Source organism: Anas platyrhynchos, chromosome 30 (assembly GCF_047663525.1).
Source record: "Anas platyrhynchos isolate ZD024472 breed Pekin duck chromosome 30, IASCAAS_PekinDuck_T2T, whole genome shotgun sequence".
Lineage (NCBI taxonomy): Eukaryota > Metazoa > Chordata > Aves > Anseriformes > Anatidae > Anas > Anas platyrhynchos.
Window position 1 is genome coordinate 4,938,997 of NC_092616.1, and position 18,954 is coordinate 4,957,950.

The 18,954-nt window shown below is 49.6% G+C and overlaps 2 protein-coding genes across 2 annotated transcripts in view; one reads left to right on the forward strand and one right to left on the reverse strand.

Moving 5' to 3' along the window:
* Window positions 1-18,954, forward strand: part of LOC119712973 (uncharacterized) — a 672,213-nt gene that overhangs the window by 188,316 nt on the left and 464,943 nt on the right. The window lies entirely within an intron of this gene.
* Window positions 7,863-8,462, reverse strand: LOC119714814 (olfactory receptor 14C36-like). The gene has a single exon (XM_038171834.2). The coding sequence runs from the start codon at window positions 8,460-8,462 to the stop codon at window positions 7,863-7,865; it is 600 nt and encodes a 199-aa protein (XP_038027762.2).

The window sequence follows — 18,954 nt, forward strand, 5'->3', positions numbered from 1 at the left end:
ATAACAGAGTAGAGGGGTACAGTCACTTCCCTCTCCCTCCTGGCCACTCCTTTTTAATGCAGCCCAGGACACAGTTGGCCTTCCAGGCAACAAGCGCATGCTGCTGGCTCATGTGCAGCTTCTCGCCCAGCAGGACCCCAAAGTCCTTCTCCACAGGGCTGCTCTCAAATTCTTCTTTGCCCAGTCTATTTAAAGACCTGGGATTGCCCAAGTCCAAGTGCAACACCTTGCACTTGGCCTTGTTGAGCCTCATTAGGTTCTCATGGGCCCAGTAGTCCAGTCTGTCCATGTCCTTCTGGATGGCATCCCTTCCCTCTATTGTATCAACTGCACCGCTCAGCTTGGTGTCATCTCCAAACTTGCTGAGGATGCACTCGATTCCATAACCCATGTCATTGATAAAGATGTTGAAGAGCACCAGCTCCAAGACCAACCCCTGAGGGACACCACTTGTGACCAGCCTCCACCCAGACATACAACTACTGACTACAACACTTTGGCTGCGACCAGCCAACCAATTCTTGATCCACCTAACAATCCGTCCTTCAAATCTATACCTCTCCAATTTAGAGACACAAATGTGGTGAGGGACCACATTCCCTCAAGCTTTGCTCAAGTCCAGGTAGATGATATTCGTAGCCCTTCCTTTGTCCACTGATGCCATCACTCCATCATAGAAGGCCACCAGATTGGTTAGGCAAGATCTGCCTTTGGTGAAGCCATACTGGCTGTCTCAAATCACCTCTTTATCTCATGCATGCCTTCAGATGTGTTCCAGGAGGGACTGCTCCGTGATCATATCAGGCACAGAGGTGAGGCTCACCAGCCTGTAGTTCCCCAACTCTTCTGTTTTCCCTTTCTTAAAAATGGGAGTCATGTTTCCCTTTTTCCAGTCACTGGGGGCTTCACCCAACAGCCATGATTTTTCTCATGTGATGGAGAGCGGCTCAGCAACCACATCAGCCATCTCTCTCAGCACCCTGAGATGTATACCCTCTGGCCCCATGGACTTGTACACATCCAGTTTCATTAGGCAGTCCCGGGCTTGTTCCACTGTCACAGTGGGACAGAATCCGCTCCTCCCACCCTCTCCTCGAGTTTCAGGGTCCTGACAGACACAGGAAACTTGACCACGAGTGAAGACTGAGGCAAAGCACTTATTGAGTACCTCAGCTTTTTTCCTGTCTGAGGAAGCCAGTTCTCCCATCTCGTTTATCAGAGGGGGAACACTCTCCTTGGGCTGTCTCCTGCCTATGTATCCATAGAACCCCTTCTTGTTATTCTTCATGTCCCTTGCCAAGTTCAGCTCCATCTGTGCCTTGGCTTTCCTGATCCCATCTCTACACCTCCAGATGACACCCCTGTATTCCTCCCAGGCTATACAACCCTGCTTCCACTTCTGTACATTTCCCTCTTTTCCCTCAGTTTAAGCAGCAGGTTCTTGCTCAGCCATGCCGGTTGCCCACCTCCTGTGCTCGAAGTGTCCTTCACTCTGCTCACAGTGTTTGTCTTAGCTCATGGATGAACTGGATTAGATCTGCTTGAGTCTTCTGAGGATCAATCCAAGGCCTATTGCCTGCTGCAGCTACAGCACAGTAACTGTTACTTTCTCTTACTGTGCGGATTGACCTGATGAGTCTGGTCATCTTAATCCCTTTTAATTCCCCTAGTTAGAAGGGGACATATTCCCACACTGGGGCAAGCTGCTGAGTTCTGCCACAGCCTCTCAAAGTCACCTGCTCTTGAGTCTTTCCACCTGAGTTTATTACATGTGACCGAACACAAATATCTTCAGGTTTCAATGGCCATTTCAAGAGTAGTGAACTCCAGCAATCCACTGGCAACTCTTCCAGGATGTGTGGTGCCAGCCCACAGGAATCCCTTGCAGAACCTGTGGTCTTGTACAGGCCACAGTCTCGAGTTCCCAGACTGCAGTGGCTGCCTTCCAGTGATTGTGACTTTTGTTAGACTCATAGAAGCATAGAACCATAGAGCCATGTAGATTGGAAAAGACCTCACAAATCAAGTCCGTTAACCTAACACTGCCACATCTATCACTAAATTATGTCCCTAAGAACCACATCTACATGTTTTGGGAATACCTCCAGGGATGACCACTCCACCACATCCCTGGGCAGCCTGTTCCAATGCATCACAACTCTTTCAGGGAAGACATTTTCCCCAACATCCAGCTTAAATCTCCTCTGGTACAACTTGAGGCCATTTCCTCTTGTGCTTTTGTTGGCCTCTGTACAGAGCCATGGGGGATGACCAGTTGGATTTAACGAAGCTGGTGAGGGGCATGGAGAACAAGTCCTACGAGGAGCGGCTGAAGGAGCTGGGCTTGTTCAGCCTGGAGAAAAGGAGGCTCAGGAGCGACCTTATCGCTCTCTACAGATACCTTAAAGGAGGCTGTAACGAGGTGGGGGATAGCCTGTTCTCCCACGTGCCTGGTGACAGGACGAGGGGGAATGGGCTTAAGTTGCAGCAGGGGAGTTTTAGGCTGGATGTTAGGAAGAACTTCTTTACCAAAAGGGTTGTTAGACATTGCCATAGGCTGCCCAGGGAAGTGGTGGAGTCACCATCCCTGGAAGTCTTTAAAAGACGTTTAGATGTAGAACTTAGGGATATGGTTTAGTGGGGACTGTTTGTGTTAGGTCAGAGATTGGACTCGATGATCTTGAGGTCTCTTCCAACCTAGAAATTCTGTGATTCTGTGATTCTGTGGATAGGATAGGACCCAATATTGCCCTCACAGTGTCCTGCTTGTGACTGACCTCCAATTAGACTACATGTCACAGGACTATGAGCCCAGCTGTGGAGGAACTTCCCAGTCCACCTCACTGCCTCCTCATTCTGACCAGACTTGATCAGCTTCTCTATCAGGACCTTATGGGAGACATGAAAAGCCTTTCTGAAGACAAGGCAGACAGCATCCCCTGCTCTCCCCTCATTTACCAAGGCAGTCTTTTCATTGGAGAAGGTATCCAGTAGTTAAATCTCAACAAATACTTGATGAATCCATGCCGATCACTCCTGATCACTTTGTTATTCCCCCATGTGCTAGGAAATGTTTTTCAGGATTAGCTGCTCCATCACCTTCCCACAATCTGAGGAAAGGCTGTCTGGCCTCTAGTTCCCTGCCTCCGTGCTGCCTTTGTGCAAGATAGGAGTCACATTTGCCTTCCTCAGTTGTGCTCTGGGCCTCTTTCTAAGGCTGTGCTCTGGGTATTCTGGGTATTGCATGGAGTCTGGCACATGGAGAGCCATGGTGCTATGCAACTGTACACCCCATAAAGATTTGGCCAGCTCATAAAGAGGACGGACGAAAGGGAAGTCCTAGCAGGTATGGCCATGGATCGACAGCAAAGAGCTAAAGGCAGGATCTATCCAGCCTCTCTAACCTTCATTGCTCTCTGCTCCATTTAGATCTGAGGTGGAGATGTGCAATGTGCCAATACACGCATGTCCTGGGAATACGGTTTCACTATTCAAAGTTTTGGGAAGGAATGTGTGCAAATTTGCACACATTTTCCCATGTTTGGATGCATGTGCATGTTCAAATTTGGATGAGAATTCATAGACAAGCCTAAAAATGCTGAAAATTAGTGCATTTCTTTAGAAGATGGTTTCCATATTTGAAGCAATGGTAGAAAAAATATTGATAAATTTTAATCAGGTCCAGGCCCGTAACCAGCTTGCTATGTGGGTATATTATTTGGAGGTCTGTTGTGCCGCAGAAACTTCAAATCCATTGGAACCATCTGGTCACCTCTGACTCTGGAGCAGCAGTAACAGGGCTGGGGACAGGGTCTGTGAGGTGACCTCTTCCTGAAGCAGTTGCTGTGTCAGCCCTTGCCTCCTGGCTAACATCTGTGCTTTTCAGCTCACACCTGCCAGCATCCCTGATAAGGCACCTGCTTGGCACACTGATTATGAGATGCCCTCTGTCTGAGAGCCTGACAGGCCCCATGCAGGAAGAGGCCTTGGGTGTGGGTTTTTACATCCCTTCTGCCTGAGCACATGGTGGGACGGCAATGGGCACACAACTTGGTTACGTCTACCTGAGAAACTGGAAGGGCAGCAGCAGGTATATGGTTTGGAAGATCATGGTGAGGTTCTTCTGTCTGGTCAGGCCATAGGTCTCCAGAAGGCTGACATCTCTGGACATCTGCTAAAAAAGTGGTTTGTTGACGATAAAGCTTTCTCTGGTGCTGAGAAACAGCAGAATAGTGTCAAAACTGCTACGAAGTGCTGCTTGGAAGGTGAAAAGTGGGCATGAGGAGGAGGAAATGTAACTGAAAGGGTAGTGCTGTGGTTCTATAGGTCACCCCTACAGAGTCAGTGGTCAACCCATGCCATTGTGTTTCAAAGATCTGCCATGGTGGGTGGGCAGACAGCAGTGAAAGTACAGAAATGCCAGGGTGAGAGCAATGTGGAGAAGCAAGGCGGGTGCCTGCAGGGAAAAGAAGGGATAGGACAGTGCAGGGCAGCAACCCAGTGGGGAGGCCAGCAGGTGTCATAGCGTTGCCCTTAAAACAGCATGACATACCCCACATCCCACTGCCCCAGGAAGAGCCCTGAGCCATGGGTGAGGGACAGGACCTCCCTGCCCAGGGGCTGGGGGCCAGGACTTGGCCTTTCTGCTTCACCAAACAAACCAAGGCCTTTACTCAGCATCAGAGTCTCCTGCCCAGTGCCTTTGCCTACCTGCAATCATGGCCTCCAATTGTGTGCTCTAACAAGTCCATGGGGAGGCTTTGTCAGTAATGACCCTCACTGGGGCCCATTAATACTCCTAGACACTTCAAAGTTTCCTTCTGACTTTGACTTCTCCTGCAATTACATCATTCTCCTCCCACTACCTGAGGTTTATGGACTCAGCACCAAATGCACCATGGGGCTCATTACCATTCAGCCATTTTCATCCAGTCTTCCAGACTTGTACAGTTAATTAGTGAGGTTTCAAGAATGCAGTTTAAAGAGAAATTATTCATTGACCAGATTTCTAAGAGCATTTTCCTTATTTAAGATTATTTTCCATTAGTTTAGAGTTTTCAGAAGAACGGATAGCATCATTCTCTAGTTGTCATAGATCCAAAGTGTCTCCTAAGGAGGTCTGTATGGGTGGAAAAGCAGTCCCTTGAAGTCCTAGACTGTATGGACAACCTTGCTGCTCAGCTCTCCATCCCCACAACTTCTCTCATCAACCACCTGAGACTTGCATCACTTTTCCTTACACCAGACTTCTCCACTGTATTCTGCAGGTTGTTGTTACAGCTCCTTTGCACCCATTCCCACCTCTGTTCCTCATTCAACTGTCTGCACACTGGCACAGTTTTTGTTGTTGTTTTTGTTGTTAACATCTAACACCTACCAAGCTAACAAACAAACCTCACGGTCCTCAACAGTGAGCCAAATCCAAATCCAAGTTGCCTCCAATGAGGTGCACCTTCGAAGGGTTAGCTATACAAGAAAAGATTGACATAGGTAAGAAATGACAAATAGAAGTGCAATTACACAGTTGGGCCTCACAAGGACAGAGTAGAGGGGGACAATCACCTCCCTCCACCTGCTGGCTGCTCATCTCTTGATACAGCCCAGGACACAGTTGGACTTCTGGCCCACAAGCACACACTGCCGACTCACATCAAGCTTTTCATCTAACAGAACCCCCAAGTCCTTCTCTGCAGGGCTACTCTCAATGAGTTCTTCTCCCAGCCTGTACTCATGCCCAGGATTGCCTCGGCCCAGGTGCAGCACCTTGCACTTAGATGTGTTGAACCTCATTAGGTTCACATGGGCCCACTTCTCAAGTGTGTCCAAGTCCCTTTGGATGTCATCCCTTCCTTCTGTCATATCAACAGCACCACTCAGTTTGGTGTCATCTGCAAATTTGCTGAGGGTGCACTCGGTCCTACTGTCTATGTCATAGATAAAGATACTGAACAGTACTGGTCCCAGGACAGACCCCTGAGGACACCACTCATCACCAGCCTGCACTCGGACACAGAGCCATTGACTACCACTCTCTGGGTGTGAGTTTAAGCCAATTCCTTATCCACTGAATGGTGCACCCATCAAATCCATACCTCTCCGATTTGGAGAGCAGGATGTCATGTGCGATCACGTCAAAGGCCTTGCAGAAGTCCAGGAAGATGACATCGATCGATCTTCCTTTTTCAACTGATGCAATCACTCCATAGTAGAAAGCCACCAGATTGGTCAGGCACGATTTACCCTTGATGAAAACGTGCTGGCTCTCTCGGATCACCTCTTTGTCTTGCATGTACCTTGACATTGCTTCAAGGAGGATCTTTTCCATGGCATGTCACTCTCTCCTGCATGTTAGAGGAAACCAGAGTGAAAATGTTTCATGAAATGCTTCAGATGGCTAAAGTTGTTCCAATCATAACTGTATTATTTGCCTTTCCTGGTGGTGGGTATGTTCACATCTTTCTGTGTGCATAGAAATATATATTTGTATAGCTACAGCTGTAACTACAGATATATGTGCAAGTAAATGGAAAAGTATATACACAGTTACTGCATACATATAGATAAGTGGGAGACTCACAGGCACGTGGATGGGATTCTAGAATTTTATATCACCCAAACTATCAGGAAACCAACCCAGCAGTGCTGGGAGCTGGGGAGAGGGGACACATGGAGGAAAGTCCCAGTGACACGGCTGGGAGGTGGGTTGTGCTGCCATTCCTACTGCAGTGACCTGACTGCCCGGTGGCAGGCAGGCAGACACAGCGATGTCATCGAGTGCATCACAAACCCCACGGGACACAGGGGGCAGCTCTGACAGGGGACAGCTCTGTCGAGCCACCATGGCTGGGCTGCTGCTGCTGAGGTCACCTCCTCACAACACTGTGATGGGCCAGGAGCAGGCAGGCCTCAGGAGGCCATCAAGAGCAGCAGCTGTGGAAGCTGAAGGCAGATGCCTGGGCCCTGGGGAGGGCTGCCCTGCAGTGATGCCAGCTGGACATGGGGTGGGAGCCTGTGTGACTAGGCATGGGAAAATGCTGGATATGACAGAGCACAGTGTGAGAAGGGAGAGAGTACAGGCAGGGCTGTGAGGGACAGCAACATCTCACGTGCCCTTGGTGGGCATAGATATGAGCAATGGCCAAACACCCATTCCAGCCTTTCCTAGCTTCCCCCCAATTCTCCGAACTCCCTGCTCTCTGCCCACATCCCTGCCCTCATCCCAGCCCAGCACAGCAGCCCAGGCTGGGGTGACCCCAAGACAGTGCTCACCACAGGTTGCTGCAGTGCTCTGGGCACTGCCACCACAGCCACAGCCCCTCTGAAGGCCACAGCAGCTCCTGGGGGCACAGAGGGCTCAGTGCCACAGAGGGGAGCATCCAAGGCAGAAGCATACAGAGGTCAGTGTCCCCTGCTGTGTCCCCTGCTCTCTTCAGCAGCAGATCCTCAGAGGCCTGCAGCCCCTCCGTGCCATCCCTGGGGTTTCTCAGGCATCTTCTGCTGCGCCAGGGCCAGGGCAGCCAGGCCTGAGCTGCTGCAGCCAGAAAGGGTTTTCTGGTTCCATTACTTCCTGATCAACTGAGAGTGGGTCTCAGACAAAGAAGTTGTGGCTTCATTTATTTTGTTTAAATACACAGAGAGTCTGGCTCCTTGTTTATACAAAGCCTCAGGGTCACAAAAGATATATTGGTACAAGGGGATGAAGAACAGCATTTCTTTGTGGAAAACAGTATCACAAGGGGAAATGAAAAACAAAAGAAATTAAATCCATCCAGAAGTTAAGACAGCTTGCTCTATCATTACATAGACTCTAATTCATGTGAGGAAGAAGAAAATAAGCAGTTTCTAGCTGTGGAGAGGTCCAGTCAGTTTCCACAGCACATCCTGAAAACCCTCCATGACATCACTGTCCTAATGGCATTCATGAGCTCCTGGTTCCTCATGCTGTAGATGAGGGGGTTCACAGCTGGAGGAACCACTGAGTACAGGACAGTCATCACCAGGTTCAGGGATGGTGAGGAGATGGAGGGGGGCTTCAGGTAGGCAAACATGCCTGTGCTGAGAAACAGGAAGACTATGACCAGGTGAGGGAGGCACGTGGAAAAGGTTTTGTGCTGTCCCTGCTCAGAGGGGATCCTCAGCACAGCCCTGAAAATCTGCACATAGGAAAAAAGAATGAAAACAAAACACCCCAGAAAGAGAAAACCACTAAATGTGAGAAGCCCAATTTCCCTGAGGTAGGAGTCTGAGCAGGAGAGCTTGAGGATGGAGGGGATTTCACAGAAGAACTGGTCCACAGCATTGCCTTGGCAGAGAGGCAGAGAAAATGTATTGGTAGTGTGCAGCAGAGCATAGAGAAAGCCACTGCCCCAGGCAGCTGCTGCCGTCTGGGCACAAGCGCTGCTACCCAGGAGGGTCCTGTAGTGCAGGGGCTTGCAGATGGCAACGTAGCGGTCATAGGCCATGATGGTGAGAAGGGAATACTCTGCTGAAAACAAGAAGACAATGAGGAAGACCTGGGCAGCACATCCTTGATAGGAGATGGCCCTTGTGTCCCACAGAGAATTGGCCATGGCTTTGGGGACAGTGGTAGAGATGCAGCCCAGGTCGAGGAGGGCAAGGTTGAGGAGGAAGAAGTACATGGGGGTATGGAGGCGGTGGTCGCAGGCTACGGCGGTGAGGATGAGGCCGTTGCCCAGGAGGGCAGCCAGGTAGATGCTCAGGAAGAGTGCAAAATGCAGGAGCTGCAGCTCCCGTGTTTCTGTGAATGGCAGGAGGAGGAACTCGGTGATGGAGCTGTTGTTGGGCATTTGCTAGTTTTAGGCAGGAGGTCCTCACCACAGAGGAAAAAGGCAGTAAGGAAGTACAACAGAATTATCTGATGAGAACTAATTCAATTTTGGAGCATTAATCATATATTTTGCAGGTCCCTTTCTTGAGTTGTGACTCATGCTGCCTGAGGGTGTCGCTGGGAGTAGGATATTCTACTGCAGGCAATGTTGTAGTCAGTCCACACCTATAATAATAAGGAAAGGGAAACGTGATAATCACAAATAAAATTCACTCCTCATATCAGATTATTATCCACATTGCCTTTCCAAATTCACCCAACTGCAGAGCAGGGCTCTCTGGATTTCTTTTCTGTATACTGTCATTCCTGCTGCACTCCAAGTGAAACCTTGTGGCTCCACAGAGACAAATGAACTGTGCCTTTAGTGCAGAGTGTTCCTTCAGAGGGGACAGCCAGTCTGTCCATAAAGGCTGCTCTCTTCCGCTGGCATTTCTATGAGCTGTGGAATAATTACACTCACATGTTCATCTGAAAAGGAGCAGGGCACTGCTGAATCCATGCTCAAATGCACATCTCCAGCCCCTTCAGCCTGTCCCCATATTCCCCTTCCCCCAAGCACGCCAAGGGCTCACTCCATGTGCATGTGAAACCCCTATCCTCAGCCAGCCAGGAAACAAGAACAGCAGCAGCACGGCCAGGTGGAGAAGCCAGAAGGAATGGCACCATGCTGCTGCCAGGGGAGGCAAGGCCAGGGAGGGACAGATGGACACTCAGCAGATCGTCCTGTGCTGCAGCTCTGCCTGCAGAGGAGACTGCTCATGCTCGTTGCAAATACCGTGTGTTGTGTTCTGGCATGAAGACACAAAGACAGGGCACTGGGCATCAGAGGGTTTGCAGCTCCCAAAGATCAGCTGGGATAAAACCTGAGAGGACCACAAAGATGGTGTTGGTGCCATCTGTGGGCTGACGTGTGGAAAGGGACTTTATGAAGTTCATTGCTGACACATTGATCTCTCAGTGCAATGCCCTAGGAGTCTCCGTCTCCTGTACAATCCTGACAACCCATTACCATAAAACATGCCTCCCCTCCACTGCAGGAATCTGAAAGCACAGATTGCAGAAAAATTCTTACCCTTTGGCCAGCCCCTGCCTTTGTCTCCCTCTTGAAAAATCCAAACATAAATGCCCTTCTCTACAGCATCTACAGCATCAGGAGAAAGAGAAAGAGCCATCCTGAGAGAAGCTATCAGCCATCAGATGTGCCAGCTGTAGAAGATCCCTCTGGAAACCCCATCTGCATTTCCCTGTTGCCAGAGACTCACGGTGTCAAGAGCCTGCAGATCTGTCCTGCCACACGCTGCCCTCTGTTGTTGCACTCCTCGCTGCCTCCAATCACTCTCTCCTTCTCTCCCCGTGCCACCTGTGGTCAGAGCCTGCGCTGTGCAGAGGAGCTGCTCCTGGGCAGAGCTATTTGCCACGCTGCCCGCTTGCCAGGAGCTCCCCTTGGGCCCAGGAGCCCAGCCCCGCTCAGCAGCACAGCACCCGCCCATGGCATCACTTGCTCTGTGCCATTGGGCTCCCTCGAGGTGTCCCCAAGGCGTCAGGGCTGACAGCTCCTGAAGTCATCGGGGTCTCTCCTGGGGTGTGGTGTTTGAAGCAGACTGAAGTCAGCAGCGACTGCTCCTCTCTGAACATGGGAGAGACTGATGTTAGAAGAGTGATTTGTGCTATTGATGTACAGTTGTCAATATGTTGTGCTTTAACCCAGCCGGCAGCTCAGCACCACACAGGTGTTAGCTCACAGTCCCTACAGCTCCACAACTGTAAAGCTCATGGGTTGAGATGAAGACAGTTTAAAAGGACAGAAAAGGAAGAGATTAATAATAATAATAACAGCAACAATAACAACAATAATAATTAGGTGTACAAAGCAAGTGATGCACAATACAATTGCTCACCACCGAATGATCGATGCCCAGCCTGTCCTCGATCAGTGGTCCCCTCAACCCTGGCCAGCCTGCATGGGAATCAAGTGTTGCGGTCCCTTGACATTTGTTTTAGGGTAAAACCAGCTTTCAGAAGGATTTGGATTCTTTCCTTCCCTTTCTCAAATACTTCTGCTCTGTTGCCCCACATGATGATGTCACCAAGGTACTGCAGGTGTTCAGGAGCTTCCCCCATTGCAGGGCAGTCTGGGTCAGTTCATGGAAAATGGTAGGGCCAATTGCTTTGTCAATCACCCCTTCCCTAGAGGGGGATCCCAGCTGCTTGGCTTCTCTGCCCTCTAATTCCAAGCTATTGGCCCTGTTCTCCCAGCACTGGAGCAGCCAAGTGACAATGTGCTCACCTAAATGATGACTGAATTTTTTTCACAAATCCCATAGCTCGCCCTGGGATAGGGGTCTTGTGGTTACTGATGCTGCTCTGATTTCTTCCTCTTTGCCCTCCTTCTTCCTTGATGGCCCAACTTTGTTGAAGCATTCCTTGTCTTCTTCCTGCTTTCTTGCCTGCATAGGAGTTTCTGTCCTTTCTAAGAAAAAGAAAATAAACACTTTTTACATTCATTGTTTTCTCTTGCATATAGGAGCAACTCATAGTGGCACGAGTTGGTTCTCTGGCCCAGCTATGGGGCCCATCAGAGGGGCTGGAGTGGCTGCAGGGCCTGTCACAGGGGTTGGAGTGTCTGCAGGGCCCATTGCAGGAGTTGCTGTGGCTGCGGGGCCTTTCGGAGGAATTGCAGTGGCTGCAGGGATCACCACACAGGGTGGAGTTGTGGGAGGGCCTGTCACTGGACTTGGAGTAGCATTGGCTGTGTCTTCTATACATAGGAAAAGCCCCAGCTCTTGGCAGCGATTTGTGTCTTTTCACAACCCTTTTTCATGCATTTCACCATTTTTTTTAGGATTCTGCACTTGCTCAGGGGTGAAGTTCCAAAGCACTGGATGTGCCCACTGCTCTAGGTGCCTGCCAGTATCCTCCCATACTCCTAGCCTCTACTAAATCTCCTGCCTTGGGGCAGACTTCTGGATGGCACTCTCAAGTCCTTGTTTAACCTTAAACAAAAGATGAAGCACATTCAGGAGACATCACAATAGGAACAGGCTAGTTTGACCATCCCCAGGATACTGAAAGCTTTGAAGCTATTGTAACTAGCTTGGAAGAGAAAGGGGAGGAGAAGGAGAAAGGGAGAGTGAAAAAGTTGTGAAAAGTGTCACCCCTTTGTCAGCTCCCTGTCCCTATCTACCAGCTCAGGGGCTGAGTACCAGGGGAACAACTGGTCTTGCTGCTAAAGACTGAGGCAAAGAAGGCATTAAATACCTCAGTCTTTTTCTCATCTATTGTCAAAATGTTTCCCTCCACATCCAATAAAGTATGAAGATTCTCCTTAATCCTCCCCTTCTTGTGTATTTCTAAAAACATTTTTATTGTCTTTGATGGTAACAGCCAGACTGATCTCCAGTTAGGCTTTGGCCCTTCTATTTTTGTCCTTGCAAAGACTTCCAAGATTTAAGACAAAGTTCCAAACAAAATGACAGAAGGCATGAGAAGGAAGCACAGAAAAGGTGGACTCTGGCAGCCTTCCATGCTCGAGCCCTCTGTGAGTCTGTGCTGCAACTCCATTCAACTAGTTACTCCTGTATTGTCCAAACTCTCCTGCAACTGCCAATGCTGCTATCTTGTGAGAGACAGCACAATCAGGGTGAGCCATCTGCCTATAGACATTAACAGCTGACGCAGTGGAGCATCTGTCCAGGGGAACCTGGAGAAACATCAGGATTTTGCCTACAGAAACCTCTTGACATTTTGAAGGAGAAAAGGAAGAGGGCCTGGGCACCATGAGGGATGCCATACGAGCAGTGGTACCTGCTCACCAGGAACCAGGCCAGCTTCCTACAGAGCTGCCTTACACGGCCACCAAGAAAATATGAGTTGTCTTTCTCAGCTCAGATCTGGTGTGACATGACACGGACAAGGTTCCACAGCCAGCAGGGAAAGAGGTGTACGTCTGGGAGTCCCTAGGGTATCCTGGTCTGGAGAGGAACAAGGACTTTGCAAGGCTGAAAGTCCCAACAAGACCAAGATATTTCTACCTATGGCTATGGCTGTTGTCTCTGCCACTGAGGCCTATGAGGAGACAGCTCATCACTAGAGCACCACGGTCTCATTGCTGATATTTTGGAATTGCCTGATCCTGTGCTTTTAGGAGGCAGCGCTTAAGACTGACCAGCACTGATGGACGCCAATGACTTCAAAAGCAGTTTCCCAGGGGACCTTGCTAACTAGTTCCCCAGGCAGCCTGAAGTCTGCTCTCCCCATATTCAAGACTGAAGTTTTGGTGACAGTTTTCCTCCTGTCACCAAAAATTTCAAATTCAACAACTTCATGGTCATTATGACCAAGATGGCCACCAATTGCCACGTCCCCTACAAGACCCTCTCTGTTCTCCAGCAACAGATCTAGGAGAGAACCTTTCCTAGTTGGCTCCCTTAGCACCTGAACCAAAAAGTTATCTTCAAGGTGCTTTAGGAACCTCCTGGACCTGCTTGTGTTGGCCATTTGGTAATCACAGTTGATGGCTGGCAAGTTGAATTCCCCATCAGGACAAGGGCAATTGATCTTGAGGTATTTCTTAGCTCTTCAAAGAATAATTCATTGGTGTCATCATCCTGGCTGGGTGGTCTGAGTTATCACACTCAGCTCAGATCCGGAGTGACAGTCCATACACAAGGGTCTGCAGCCAGCAAGGAAAGAGTTGCAGGTCTGGGAGTCCTTAGGACAGCCAGGTGTGGAGAGGAGCAAGGGCTGTGGCAAGCTCCTGTACTATGGGACCCTCCTGGGCAGCACAGCTTGTGCCCAGATGGCAGCAGCTGCCTGGGGCAGTGGCATTCTCAATGCTGTCCTGCACACTGCCAATACATTTTCCCTGCCCCTCTGTCATGACAATGCTTTGGACCAGTTCTTCTGTGAAATCCCCCAGATCCTCAAGCTCTCCTGCCCAGATGACTACCTCAGGGAAGTTGGGGCACTTGTTTTTAGTGTCTGTTTAGCCTTTGGTTGTTTTGTTTTCATTGTTATTTCCTATGTGCAGATCTTCAGGGCTGTACTGAGGATGCACTCTGAGCAGGGATGGCACAAAGCCTTTTTTCCACGTGCCTCCCTCACCTGACCATGGTCTCTCTGTCTATCAGCACTGCCTTATTTGCCTACTTAAAGCACCCCTCTATCTCCTCCCCATCCCTGGACCTGGTGGTAACAGTTCTGTACTCGGTGGTGCCTCCAGCACTGAACCCCCTCATCTACAGCATGAGGAACAAGGACCTCGAGACTGCCTTGTGGAAATTGCTGACTGGATATGTTTAAGACACGGTATATTTCCAATCTGCTTCTGCATCTGACTCATGATGTGAATTACTGCTCCTGTAGGCAATATCCTTTTGTTTGTTTGTGTGCTTGGACGCATTTTTATTAGAGGTTTTTCATAGTTTTAATTTGGCTTATTTTGCCCATTAAAATAATATAGTTCGTGACATTTCCATTTCAGTGTCTACTTGTCAAGTGTAGCTCAAAGACTCTATACATGAGGAGCCGGGCTCTCTGTGAATTGAAACAAAATAAAGGAGCCTGCACTGCCTTCTTTGTCTGGCGTCCTTCCTCTGAGACCTGGTCTGGCTCTGCAGGGACAGTGCCTGTGTGCAGAGGAAAAGAGTCCCATCCCAGCAGCACGGCCAGGGAGCACCAGTGCTTGCTGCATGCAGAGCTGCTCTCTTGCCACTTCCACCCTCTCCTGCTGGGCACTGCCTGGGGGGTCAGGCGTGGCTGCTCCTGTAGCTTGGTGCCAGTGCTGCTGTGGGGCTGAGCTGGGACTGCAGGTAGGGACAGGCGGTGGGCACAGCAGTGGCAGAGCTGGCCTCCACTGCAGCACTTCCTGCCTAAGAGGGGATCTCCTCGGGGCACTGCCTGAAGGCTGAGGCCTTCTTGCAAAGCTGCTGTCAAGAACAAGCCCAAGGAAGAAACTCCAAAGAGGTTCCATGCTTTAATGCTTTCCACATGGGCTTGGTGTAGTGAAAGCGGAGTCCCAGAATGGACTTTTAGGGATCTGGGGCTGGTTCACAAGTTCCCTATTAGTTGCTAGTAGCCAGGCAGCTGATGAGTATTTCCAATTCCTAGGCACTCGGGCTCCACAGAACATGATGGGGCTGATGGCAGACAAGATTTTATTTATTTATTTATTTAACCTGGAGGGAACCAGGAGCTTCCAGGAGAGCCCAGGTGATCTGCAGGGGCAATATGAGCCTGGGAGACAATCACAGAGTGTGAGCCTGTTCCAGGTGGACTGACCAGAGCTCAAGTGGTTAATCTGGTGTGACCTGGCAGAGGACAGCTCTGCAGCTCCAGGGCATACAGCAGCCCGGCAAATGAGTCTGGCGAGTAATTTCTTGCAGCCCTGGGGCAATGGCAGAGACCCAATGAGCTGGGTCTGCCTCCCAGCCTGCCCAGCTTGGTCCTGCAGAATGCCCCTGTTCCCCAGGCACCACAACCCCCTCGCAACATCGATGTTGCTGAAAAGCAACATCGTCAGCTGGGGATGGATCTGGGGCTGGGGCTGGGGGTGGGGATGGGCACGAGATGGGGCTGGGTGGGTACTTCCCCTGAGTGTCTTCTAGGCCAGCTGCAGGCACATGGCTTCTGGACGCCAGTGTGATCTTCACTTTGTGCAAGGAGTTGAGAGACCACCAACAGGCACAGGGCTTGGACACTGCCTGCAAGGTCCCTCCTGCCCTGGCACCTCCCAGGACTGGCATGGAACTGGCTCCTGTGCGTCAGAGAGGCTGGGAGTCCAGCAGCAGTGCCATGGACTGGAAGGATCACAACCAGCTCACTTATACCTGGACAGGTCCTGGGACAAAAAGAAGGTGTTATGTAGGTGTGGTATTATGAGGTCAGTGGTGCCTCGGAAACTCAAAGTCCAGCAGGAAGTGAATGGCTGTTAAACTGCTGTGAGCTAACTCCTTTCTGAAGTAGCCAACGGGTCATCCCTTGACTCCTGGCTGGGATCTGTGCCTTTAGGCTCACATCTGCGAATGCACCTGAAAGACAAGGAGAAGGCACCTGCTTTGCATGTAGTTTGTGAGAACCTATCTTCCCAAGGGCCTGGTAAACCCCATAGAGGAAGAGGTCTCGAATAGGGGTGTTCACGTCCGAGGTTTCAGCTTTTACCTAAAGTCATCCTTCAGGGTTGCTTCCAGTTTTCTATAAAGAAACTGCCGCTGCCTCCAAGACGCCCGTAACAAACCAAAGCATGTATGAGGGCCTGGGAAAAGTTACCCTGGATCCATAGCAGCCATTCTAGATCCAAAAGTTGTAGGCAGGAAGCACCATTTCAGTGTGGTGCAGAGATGCTGGGCACATTGTGCAGGGTGCTCCTACAGACCTTTGTGTCCTTTTCCATCCTGGCTTAGGTGCCGTGTCTGTCTCAAGAATGGAGTAGCCAACAGAGGTGAGACAGAGACTCTGAGATCATGAAAGCCATCAGAAAACTTCCCCTAAGGAGATGACTGATATGGGGAAGTCAGGGGAAGCCTGGCCAGGAGAGATGTGAGATATGGGAGAGGGAAGAGGAGCTTGGCCAGTGAAAGTTAATGGTTTCAGAGATCTTGGAATGTTCAGGTAATGTTTCTCCTGTTACACTAACTAAAAACAGTCACATAAACCCTTTCCCTATTTCTAGCAGTGACATTACTCCCTAAACCTAAATGCTACTCCACACTATGACAGGAATCCACTGCTCTAATGCCTGACCTCAAAGTATCCCCTGAAGCCCAAACTCAGACAATAGACCCTTGTCCTTACCTTTACTCTCTTGATCACCCTGATCCCTGCCCTTAATATTAGCAGTAAAATGCTCTGCTTATCTCTACACAACTTCCTGACAGCCTTAAACAAAACCCTAAACCAAAATACTTGCCCATACCCAAGAAAACACAGACCTGACACCACAAGCAGAACAACAAACCCTCCCACTAAACCTTTGCTTAACCTTTAACCCAGAAAGGTGAGCTCTAGTCCCTAATCCCATACATGAACACCTAGCACCCAAAGCCCTCATTCCTGTGCATTAACTTCCTCACCTTCAACCCCTCTCCCAGCCCTTAACTTGAGGTGCCAGGCCCCTTGGGTCAGGGCAGGAACCGTGAGGTTGCTGTGCAGTCACATGGCATTCAAAGATGAATGCGAGGGGCCATGGATCTGATCAGCTTGTGGGCCACAAAGAGGAGATGGGTGGGAATGCTCTGATCAGCTCAGCTCTGCCTCAGGATCTCCTGCCCCAGCAGGAGAAATGTGACTGTGGCAGTGACTGTGAGGTCACTTCTGTCCCTGCAGTTGATAGGGCAGCAGCAGGAACATGTCACAGAAAGGGACTGTGAGGTCACTTCTGCCTGAAGTAGCTGACAGGTCACCCTTGACTTTTCCCTGGGATCTGTGCCTTTGGGCTGACATCTGCCAGTGGCCCTGCTAGGCCAGCAGAAGGCACCTGGTGGGCATGCTGACTGTGGGATCCCCTCTGCCTACATACCCAGGAGGACCCAGACATTAAGAAGGCCCGGATATGTGTTCTCTTGTCCCTTGTGGTGCATCCAGGAAGGTTGGAAGTGGCCACAAGGAGGAAGAAATGTCCCCCACCATGACTTCATGTCCAAACTGATACTGGGGCATAAAGAAGTTATTGTTACAGTTAATTCATCCTCTGCTAAGTTTTTTTCCCAAAACTTTTGGGAAAACTCCTTCCCTGCCTGGGAAGGGGCACATTTATATTTTTGCAGTAGTTTATCCATAGCAATCCTGCCGACTACGCCAATTTTACTGTCGCGTTAAAGGGGTGTAGCTGATTAACCGTCACGGGCCCGTTTGGATTCAGAGTACTGAACCAGTCGGACATTCACCAAAACTGGGGGTCCGTTCGGACAATCACCAAAAACGTAATAACCGCCTGGGGGTCCACTCAGACATTCACCAAAAACGTATTAACCACCTGGGGGTCCGTTCAGACATTCACCAACAATGCATTAACCGTCTGGGGGTCTGGTTAGATTCAGAACACTGAATTATCACGGATAATCACCCTCACCCAAGTCGCATTAATGAAAGCTATCACAATGCAATCAAGTATGGTTTATTACAGCAACAGATAATCAGGTTCTTTTGGATTGCCGGTGATAGTGACTGTCTGCAAAAGCAAGCTAGTATGCATGAAATACACAGGCGTTATAGATGTTATAGATGTGACAGGTGTTATAGGTGTTGCAGATGTTATAGGTGTTATAGGTGTTACAGATGTTATAGATGTTATAGATGGTATAGATGTTACGGGTGCTACAGGTGTTATAGGTGTTATGGGTGCACAGCCTAGAAATAAACGCGTTGAAAGGATCAAAGACTCTATATAGAGATTTATAAGCAAATATTCAGATCTCACCCAAAGGCGTCCCAATGGGGGGGGAAGAGAGGCTCAGCCCGTCGACTGATCCCAGGAGTCAGGAGGTCCTAAGGATGTTGTATGTCCTCGGGATGGTATCTCCCCTGACGATGGTATCTTCCCTAACATCCCCTCTCTCTTGGGCCAATTTATATTATTTTCTATCTTTTAGGTGGAGCTTGAGTGGCTCTAGTCAAGCATATCTTAGTTATGATTGGTGTAAAGTTTTCCCGTCTCCGTTTAAAGTAATAGGCTCCGAGAAATTCAGAGCGCATGCTCAGTGAGGGGTGGTCGCACCTTGGAGGCGGGTAGCTTTTGGGATGGAGGTGTGTTTTGGTATTATAATGATATTATAATGAGCAAAAAGTACACTAGGGTACAGCATTTGTCAAAACATGACAGGTCTTTGGCTTAGGGTGGCAAAAAGTGCAGCTTTGTGCACAAGAACAATTGAGGCCCCACCTGATTACAGAGCCTAGCCGTGGTGTCTCCACTCCACTCCACGCTCCGTGGTGTTCCTTAGAGCTAGCACACCAAGTTTCCCCAGCGCGATAGCATCTAAGGTTGGGAGCCTAGGGAATGCTCAGATAATGCAGTTATGCCCTACCCTGAAAGCCTCTTCAATGCTGTACCTTTTCCTTAAAAGTGTGAATGTTAGTTTTATTTTCCTAGTTACTTCAGGCATTTACAC

Excerpts from the sequence above, each read along its gene's own strand:
- LOC119714814 (XM_038171834.2), bottom strand. The coding sequence starts at position 8,462 with ATGGCCTATGACCGCTACGTTGCCATCTGCAAGCCCCTGCACTACAGG.